Source organism: Sebastes fasciatus, chromosome 1 (assembly GCF_043250625.1).
Source record: "Sebastes fasciatus isolate fSebFas1 chromosome 1, fSebFas1.pri, whole genome shotgun sequence".
Lineage (NCBI taxonomy): Eukaryota > Metazoa > Chordata > Actinopteri > Perciformes > Sebastidae > Sebastes > Sebastes fasciatus.
The window spans coordinates 37463925-37474164 of NC_133795.1; the positions used below are offsets into that span (position 1 = coordinate 37463925).

General features: G+C 40.3%; 1 protein-coding gene across 2 annotated transcripts; it reads left to right on the forward strand.

The window, feature by feature from the left end:
* The first annotated feature begins 925 nt into the window (after window positions 1–925).
* sec13 (SEC13 homolog, nuclear pore and COPII coat complex component) lies at window positions 926–9968 on the forward strand. 2 transcript variants are annotated; one of them, XR_012595445.1, is made up of 10 exons: window positions 926–1065; window positions 1259–1303; window positions 2323–2438; window positions 2685–2836; window positions 3043–3176; window positions 3344–3477; window positions 5210–5330; window positions 7028–7174; window positions 8370–9097; window positions 9237–9968. XR_012595445.1 is itself a non-coding variant. In XM_074647498.1 (9 exons), exons 1-9 carry the CDS (start codon window positions 1063–1065, stop codon window positions 8478–8480), a joined length of 963 nt encoding a protein of 320 aa, XP_074503599.1. In that variant the 5' UTR covers window positions 926–1062; the 3' UTR covers window positions 8481–9968. The 2 variants fall into 2 exon arrangements, 1 of the variants encoding a protein (XP_074503599.1); XM_074647498.1 differs by having other exon boundaries at window positions 8370–9968.
* The last annotated feature ends 272 nt before the right edge of the window (window positions 9969–10240 follow it).

The following is a 10240-nucleotide window of genomic DNA, read 5'->3' on the forward strand; positions in this document are numbered from 1 at the left end:
AACAGAAATATATATTTTTTACATTTTATCAATTAATTAATGGCTACATTTATTTTTAATATTATTTTTCCTACATTTAATGACATATTTATTTATTTATTATGTCATTTATTTATTTATTCATTTATTTTTGGCAGGTTCTGTCCTCCATACAATAATGCATCAATAATTATGATACAATAATTTAATACAGATTATTCTGCATAATGAGTACTTTAATAGATAGATAGATAACAGATAATAATGCACACAGTGCACTTTCATAGACTAAGCTACTGGAGTTACCCTGCACTATACACATTTTCAACAGTCTCTTCTGCACTATATTCACTTTTTGTAATAGTCCTGTATCACAGCTGTTACCCTGCACTATATTCACTTTTAACAGTTTTCTTCATCTCCTTGTATTTTTATATCTGGTATATTTTTTTGTACTTTGTACTACTAACTTTTTTACTGCCTTTTTACTAACATGTTTTGCACTATGGAACTGTGATGCTGGAAACTTGATTTTCCCTCGGGATCAATAAAGTTACTAACTATCTATCTATCTATCTATCTATCTATCTATCTATCTATCTATCTATATATCTATCTATCTATATATCTATCTATCTATATATCTATCTATCTATATATCTATCTATCTATATATCTATCTATCTATCTACTTTAAGTATATTTTGATGCTAATACTGTTGTACTTTTACTTCAGTAAGATTTTGAATGCAGGACTTTTACTAGTAACAGAGTATTTCTACACTGTGGTAGGCTTATTAATATATTGATATATTAATATATTAATAGCCTCTCAGTCTGTCTTTGTCTTTGTGTAACATTTATTAGATGTTTACATTTTATATTTAATGGAATGCAAAGTAACATTTTCTAAGCGGAACCTTTGTTTGGTTGTTTCCACCCGGTAGAAATAGTGGTCGCACCCTGCAGTGTGTGAAGCGGCTTCTTGTTGCCACGTCGGACTCTAGTAGTGGACCTGGTTCATTCATCTAGAGGAGAATCAGGAGTACTCTCACTGGGTAGTGTTGTGCTGTAGTCGCAGTCATGGTGAGTGTGGTGACGTGATGTTAGAGCTGCAGGTGAAGCTGTTTGATCACGCTTAACGTGTTTAACGGCGACCGTTAGCTAGCTGCTGACGTGTTAGCCTGTTAGCAGTGAGGCTAATGACAGAGAGCTAGCTGACAGAGGATCTGTATCTCTGGCTCACTTTAATGAGGATGTCTGTGTTTGTGGATTCCAGGTTTCCGTCATCAACACGGTGGACACCTCCCACGAGGACATGATCGTAAGTTCTTCTCATTTAGCCCCAAACTTACAGCTGCTAGCTGAAGCTACCGTTAGCATTCACTACAGAGACAGAGTTGATTCTAAACAGCCTCAACAGAGACCACAGAGACACACCTGTGTGTTTACATGGTGACATGGAGCATGTCTGTCAGTCAGTGTTTCCTCAGGAACGGGTCTTTGTTTTGGTATTGGGTTCAGGTTAATGTACGGCAGGTCACAGCTGACACGGTGGCTGGCAGTATTAATACACAGAGGAAGTATTCAGATACTTTACTCCAGTAAAAGTACTAATACCACACTGTGAAAATGCTCTGTTACACTAAAGGTACTAATACCACACTGTAAAAATGCTCTGTTACAGTCAAAATACTAATACCACACTTTGAAAATACTATGTTACAGTTAAAGTATTAATACCACGCTGTAAAAATACACTGTTATAGTCAAAGTACTGCATAATTCCATTATGTTACGTTCCCTGATTGGGCCAGCGGATGAGGAGAGTAACATTAAATTGGGAAAAAGAATCAAGGAAACGGGTGTAAGCAAAAATAAGGAGTGCTTTATTAACTCAAGACGAAATCAGATAGTCGCCGCAATCTACAACTAAAATATATAACAGTTCACGTGTGTCACAGGTCACACACCGATTACAGAGTAGCTGGGGTAGCTGTCGTACGACTAGAGTCACTGGTCCACTGACACCGACCGCAGCTCTCTCGCTGTCTTTTATTCCCCAGCCATGATTAGTGATAGGATTCAGCTGAGGCCAGCCAGCTGCTGCAACAGCAAGGGCCGGGAGGAAGGTGGTACCTAGGGAATCACACCCAGGCAAACACACAGACCTGTAACAAACATATACAAATTTAATAAATTTGTTGTGTATTTGCAAAATGTATACACTGTAATTTAAGCAGGAATATAGTCAATAAATGTATTATATATCAGTCTACAGAAAAATATCAAGAGGAAAGGTAAAGGGGAGATTATTTATTTATTTACTCTGTCTTGTTTCAGCACGATGCCCAAATGGACTACTACGGTACCCGACTCGCCACCTGCTCTTCTGATCGCACCGTAAAGATCTTCGATGTCAGAAACGGAGGGCAGATCCTGGTAGCAGACCTCAGAGGGTAAGACGCCAAACCAGCAGCTTAAATCACTTCTCATAGATAAATAAAACACCTTGAATTAAATTGTCTCCTGTAATACTCAGCTATTTAGTCAGATTATACATTCAGGGAAATCCGTTCTTTAATCTGGGCTGTAACACTGATGTCTCATGTGCGCTCGCCTTGTCGTTATCGCTGTATTTGTTTTACATTATTGGTTTCACGCAGAGTATTTTGAGCGAAATTTGTGTTTCTGTATTTGTGTAGCCACGAGGGTCCCGTATGGCAGGTGGCGTGGGCTCACCCGATGTTCGGCAACATTCTGGCTTCCTGTTCCTACGACCGTAAAGTCATCATCTGGAAGGAGGAGAACGGATCCTGGGACAAGATGTATGAATACTGCGGACACGAGTCATCAGGTCAGTAGCTCCGTTGTACGTCCGGGGGAAATTTAAAACATCTTACCAGTTGTTTTTCAATGTACTTCATATTTGTGTATTTGTGACTGTCTCTAGTAAAATCAGTGTGTGATCCATCAGCTGGAGTCTGTCTGGTTTTTCAAATATTTAAAGGTTCCTTGTGTGTGTGTCTGAGTGTTTTTAAATCTCCTCCTGTGTCTCCACAGTGAACTCTGTCTGCTGGGGTCCCTATGACTTTGGTCTGATTCTGGCCTGCGGCAGCTCCGATGGAGCCATTTCCATTCTCACATTTACTGGCGATCAGCAGTGGGACGTCAAGAAGATCAGCAACGCACACACTGTGGGTTTGAGACACACGTCTGAGTCGTGCAGTTAATGAAATGCTGTCCAGAATGTTTTAAATCTATGTTCATCAGTGCTGTTCTTAACTCGGTCATGGTGTTTGTCTCGTGCTGCTGATGTACCGATTTGTGTCTGTTTATTAACTCGGTAGTAATCTTCCTGCAGATCGGCTGTAACGCGGTGAGTTGGGCTCCTGCCGTCGTTCCCGGCAGCCTGATCGATCAGCCGTCGGGTCAGAAACCAAACTACGTCAAACGCTTCGTCTCCGGAGGCTGCGACAACCTGGTCAAACTCTGGAAGTAAGTTGTTGTTTAATAGGCTTTCTGTGGCGTTTATTGCTTTTCTGTGGCGCGTTTAATGACTTCAAGTTCTTTATTTATTGTCATGTGTACAACATGTGTTAGTCTGAAGGGGCGCCCCGGTAGCTCACCTGGTAGAGCCGGCGCCCCAAGTACCAAGGCTGAGTTCTTACCGCAGCGGCCCGAGGTTCAAATCTGATCCACGGTCTTTTGCTGCATGTCATCCTCTCTCTCTCTCTCTCTCTCCCCCTTTCATAACTCTCATTGCCACTATTGAAAAATGGCACAAAAAAATCTTTTAAGGCGCTATCTGTGGTTTTGCTGCATGTATTTGGGACCTTTTTGTTTTAAACTGTCGATCAGAGCAATGCTAACTATACTGGAAAAACAAAGTTCGGAAACTTGTGTTTGGTGGATTATTTCTCTGTTGTTCCAATGCCAATTGTCATTGTATTTTACATGGTTGGAAAGCCTGTTTATTTACCTTCGCAATGATGCCCAACTTGTAAGGATCATGCATTTGTGGGACGAGCAGCACAGCTGATTATGTGGGGAGCGCCCAAGAAAAATTTGCCAAAATGCTCTGCCAATGGTAAAAAGTGTATTCTCATAAGGCTGCCAGGAAGCCTGCAATGACTGCCCTTCACCGTCAGGCCCGTTTGCGCTGTTGTCGACAACACAGACAATGAAACCTGAACATGTGGGGGAATGTCATGTTCAGTGATGAGTCCAGGTTCTGTCTGCCAAAGTTGGATGGAAGGGTCAAAGTATGGAGATGATGTGGAGAACGCTATGCTGATTGTTGCACCGATGGAGTAACAGCTTTTGGTGGGGGCAGTGTCAAGATGTGGGGCGGCATCTCCATCACTGGCAAAACAAGGCTTGTCATCATTGAAGGCCATCTCAATGCAGAAAGATATCGGAATGAGATTCTGCAGCCAGTGGCGATCCCATATCTCCACAATCTGGCACCTAATTTCATCCTCCAAGATGACAACGCTCGCCCCCACAGAGCCAGGGTTATCACAGACTACCTCCACAATATGGGAGTAGAGAGAATGGAACGGCCTGCCAAGAGTCCACACCTCAACCCAACTGAACACTTGTAGGATCAACTTGTAGGTGTTAGAGTGACCAACACAACCTCGTTGGCTGACCTGCAACGAATCCTGGTTGAGGAATGGAACGCCATCCCACAGCAACGTGTGACCAGGTTGGTGACCAGCATGAGGAGGAGGTGCCAGGCTGTTGTGGCTGCGTATGGATCTTCCACCCGCTACTGAGGCTCCTGACGGTGTATTAAATGAATAAAATGTAACATTGCCAATATGCCTTGTTTGTTCCTTGTTACTGATAGAGAGTTCAATCATCCAATCCACCAAACAACTCAAATCAAGAGTCAACACCAACAGGAGAATACACTGTTTACCATTGACGGAGCATTTTGGCAAATTTTTCTTGGGCGCTCCCCACATAATCAGCTGTGCTGCTCATCCCACAAATGCATGATCCTTACAAGTTGGACATCATTGTGAAGGTAAATAAACAGGCTTTCCAACGATGTAAAATACAATGACCATTAGCATTGTAACAACAGAGAAATAATCAACCAAACACAAGTTTCCAAACTTTGTTTTTCCAGTTTAGTTGGGAGTGCTCGTGTCAGGGAAGCAGTGTATTTTTGTAAAGTAAAGACTCCTAACTGTCACTTATTGTCACTTGATGCCTCCAGAGAGGAGGACGGTCAGTGGAAGGAGGACCAGAAGCTGGAGGCTCACAGTGATTGGGTGAGAGACGTCGGCTGGGCTCCTTCTATTGGTCTTCCCACCAGCACCATCGCCAGCTGCTCCCAGGTGAGATCTATTGGAAATAAAGGGATCATTTATGTGATATTTTCATTAACACACTTCGACTCTGCTCCTCAGCTGCACCCTAAATATTCTTCAGGGAATCGCTGCCAAAACAATCAAACTCTGCTTCATTTTATCAGCAGTTTATCTAGGAACACTAAATGAATCTTTATTGTATTAATGGTTACCACTAGATGGAGCCAGAGATTACAGTTCAATAGTTTCATGATTGGAGGTGAAAGTTACAGAACATTTATTGTCATAAACAGGCTGCTTTAAGTTTTATTGCTGCTTTAATAAAGCAAGGGTGATGATTTTAAAATGAGTCAGAGTCAGCGGGGGAATGTAACTCAGTCCATCTACCCTAATAGAATTTAGACATACTTGCTTGAGTATTTTCATTTTCTGTTACTTTCTACTTGTACTCCACTACATCTCAGTGGGAAACATTGTACTTTTTACTGCACTACATTTATCTATATGGAGTCAAATCAGTCTCAATATTAATGAATGCACACAGAAGGATTCACAAATGTATTTTGTGATTTATATATAAACGACTCTCTCCACAAAAATAGTGTTCAATGCGCACAAAAATAGTTATTGTTGTATATAAATGTAAAAAAATAAATAATACACATATAAAAAAAAAGTTCATTAATATATTTCGGATGCACACACAAATGTTTCTTGTTTTAAATAAATCCACAAATATAACTAATGTAATGTGCAAATACTTTTAAATACATATATTTGTGGATTATTATTATGTTTATTTAAAACAAGAAACTTTTGTGTGTGCGTCAGAAATATATTTGTAAACTTTATTTTTTATGTGATTTTTTTTTTTCTTCACATTTATATACAACGATAAGAAACATATTTTTTTGTGCTTTGAAAAGTATTTTTGTGGAGAGAGTCATTTATATATAAATCACAAAATACATTTGTGAATCCTTCTGTGTGCATTCATTAATATTGAGACTGATTTGACTCCATATATCTGACCATTTTAGTTACTGATTACATAAAGGAAAAAAACATGATATGATGCAGTATTATACTACTAATCTACCCAGTAATACACAAAGTATCTAAAAACATCTTCACATTGACAAACTACAATATTAAAATGCTCTTACATGTATTTGTTAGTGATAAAAACAGAATAATATAACACTTTAAAAGAAGCCAGGAGAATCAGAAATACTTTATTGATATATAAAAGCATTAAGAAACATAAGAAAAAATAGATATAAGGGAGTATGTAACATGTAAATTATGTACATAAAGCTACAATATAATTTCACAGTAAAAAAACAGACCAGGAATCTCTCCACTAACGTGTTTAGAGAGGACGCAGCTTAAATCAGTTACTAGTAAATCAATCAAACAGGTAAGAAGAAGAGAACCAACAGGAGCGCTGCAACAGGCTGCATGCACACTAATGAGCACTTTTCATTTTGATACTTTAGGTACATTTTGATGATAATACTTCTGTACTTTTTACTCGAGTAACATTTTAAATTCAGGACTTTTACTATCTAGTATCGATGGTATCTGAGTACTTCTTCCACCTCGGGCCAGAGTGGAAAAGGTTTTATCAGCAGCTGATGAATGAAACTCTGTCTGCTGGGTCCCTCACATACTGTCCCACCAGAGGTCACTGTTTTTACATGAGGTTTTTGTTTCCTCTCCAGGACGGACGCGTGTTCATCTGGACGTGTGACGACCCAGCAGGAAACACCTGGACGGCCAAACTGCTCCATAAGTTTAATGATGTTGTTTGGCACGTCAGCTGGTCCATCACTGGAAATATACTGGCTGTTTCTGGAGGAGACAACAAGGTGAAGTATATAAAGTTATACAATGACACTGAACTTGGGGTTGGAAAAAAAAATCAATTCCCCTTTGTATCGCAAATTGCTTTTTTTATGATTTTGAAATAGATGTTTTAACGCCAGAATCAATATATTGGCTTCATTTGAGTCTATGTGGAGGTAGAAGGAAGTTACCGCTTTTATTGTTGTAGTCTGAGTAACGTGACGTCATATCCGTTCCGTATCCGTCAACCAAAACAAACCGCAGAAAGTATAAAACGTTGGAGGGTCTGCGTGGATACGACCTGCACCCTCCCATTTTAAATCCAGCGTGGTAAACACTACACATCCAGTAAAGGATGGAAACACTTTGGGGTTCACACATTGACAGGAAAAGCAGAGCTAGACATCACGGCTAAAGCTGCATGCTAACTCTGTCACGGTTCAGGAAACATTATCGTATCGCGGTAACGTGCGGTCGAGCCGGCCGTCGCTCTCATCTCCGTGGTCAAATGGGCCGACGCTACAACTGTAGAGCACCCAGATACTGACATTTATGTTAAATGCATTCAAACGGCCCCGATGGAGCTGACCATGGATGTATAAAGAGAACGGAGCTGACGGGAGAGCTAGAGACGGACTTGGAGAAGTTAGAGGAAGTAGACACGTGGGACTACGTCCGGTTTTCAAAATAAGGTGTTAACAAAGGGAACTGCATATACAAAATACATATATGGAAATAAGATTGTTTGGATTATATTCACCAGAAATATAAAACATTACATGTCCCTTATAAATTAAAAAGAAAATACCACTAATCTGTGAGGGAAATGTCTTTATTCTTTGATTTTTGGGTTGCTGGATAAAAAATTTAATAAATAATACCTGACAATGATCCTGATATATTTGACTTCAGGACATCTCTGACTACATGCATGCTGAGAATCAAACATTTTTACTGGATTCATTTAGAGATTTTACAAAGTAAAAGTCCCTAGAAGTGTACTATTCATCTTTTTCCCTCCATGGTCTAGTGTTAAAAAAGTTAACAACAATCACAATAAATCGTAATATTGAATCGCAATACTTAAAAATCACAATACATATCGAATCGGCACCTAAGCATGGTGATAGTATTGAATCAGGAGATAGGTGAATCGTCCCAGCACTAGTCTACACTTTGTTTATTTTCTCCTCTCATGTATTTCTGATTGTCTTGCAGGTGACGCTGTGGAAGGAGTCGATGGACGGTCAGTGGGCGTGTATCAGTGACGTCAGCAAGGGCCAGGGCGCCGTCTCCACCATCACAGACACACAGCAGAACGAGCAGTGACACACACACACACACACACACACACACACACACACACACATAACAATGACCCCTGACTGTATGAGGATGGCTTTCACAGATGAATTAAGCGTTAATAAAACTCGCAAGACATTTGAGCCATCAAACATTGTCCAAGCTGGTTGAGCTACTTCGGCTGCTTGATGATGTCATCATGACTTATAGAGGAGTTCTGCTGTACAGTTTGTCTGGATTAGATGTTCCTAAAGTTTATCAGAAGGGAAAGAAACCTTCACAGTTGAAAGATTAAGAATCTCCACAAATGCAAACATGACTGATAGTTACCTTAAGGGGATAGTTCCAGTGTTTCTCAGTGTGGTTGTATGAGGTACGTCTCCATAGTCAGTGTATCACTACAGTAGAAACAGACAGGAGCACCGGCACGGGAGCAAAGCGATGTACTGCTGTGGAAAGGGCCAGCAGCAACACACATTTTACACACCTAAAAACAACAATATCAGTTTAAGTGTACGCTATATTTAGAATATTTTCACCACTTTACCTCGCTGTCAGACAGCCCTTTCTGACGGGGAGCTAAAGCCGTTATATAGCTCTCTTCGAAGCCACCAGACTCCATTCACAAAAATAGTAATTTGACCGTTCAGAACACGGAGGGTTGCTGGTCTCCTGCTGCCTCTATCGGTTAGTTTGTTTGTGTTATTGTGTGACTTTGGTTAGTTCGGATTCACCAAAGTCCCACAGTAACACAAACTAAATAACCGATAGAGGCAGCAGTAGACCAGTAACTCCCGTGTTCTTGCAAGATAACATTTTTTTTTCTTTTTTCAATGGAGTCTGGTTGCTTTGGCGAGAGCGTAGATAACGGCTTCAGTTCCCCGTCAGAAACAGACGGTATAGCTGTCTGACACTGACTGTGGAGAAGCACCTCATACAACCCCCCACTGCAAACCACCCAAACTCTTCCTTTAACATGATATTTTTATCAGATGCACTCCACGGAGTTTCCTCATGTACATTAATGCTGGTCCAAACATAACTCAGTACACAGCTTTACACCCGTCCCATGATGCTTTGCTCCCGAAACATTCCACCTCCACCAGCGGAGAACAAGAAAGATCCCAGCTGTCCCACTAAACCACCTCTGTACTGAGCAGCAAAGCCCAAACATACAACTATACAGCAGTTCTCTCCATTATAAACACATCCTCATTTTCTCACAGTGAAACAGACTGATCACATGTGAGAGACTCGTCCTCAACTTCAGCCGGTAAATTGAATGATAAAAACAGATAAATGATTTATTTAGTAAACTGTTGATGAATCTCATACAGGAGGCTGGTTGTTAATACAGTCAACAGGTGTTTGTAAATTCAGAATCCGCCACTACGCTGTTGATAACCATGAATGAGGCATACTTACAGTTTGTGAGTGGATCAAACCATGGATGTTTTTCATATTTGATGTAATTAAATAACTATGATATTAAAATAAAGTCCTGGTTCTTTGAAAGCAGTTTGAGGTTTGATCTGTTCATCACGGAGGAAGTTATCTTCAATTACTGTGTACTCTTATTTTGAAATAAAGGCGTTGAGACCGTCATCAGTATTCATGTGATTGGCCGAGTGCCGATCGTGTGATCACAGCTACATGAGGTCGGTGTATTGGGGAGCCTCCCAGCATGCACTGGGGCAACAGATGATCCATGGACACACTCAAAAGTTCGAAATCTCCAGCAGCAGTTTGTGAAATAGTCATGAAATTTAATGTATTGATTCGTGTAT

Bases quoted from the DNA above. Each gene is read 5' to 3' on its own strand.
- sec13 (XM_074647498.1), top strand. The intron at 2,837-3,042 runs GTCAGTAGCTCC...GTGTCTCCACAG, and splicing joins CTGCGGACACGAGTCATCAG to TGAACTCTGTCTGCTGGGGT. The intron at 3,478-5,209 runs GTAAGTTGTTGT...TGATGCCTCCAG, and splicing joins AACCTGGTCAAACTCTGGAA to AGAGGAGGACGGTCAGTGGA.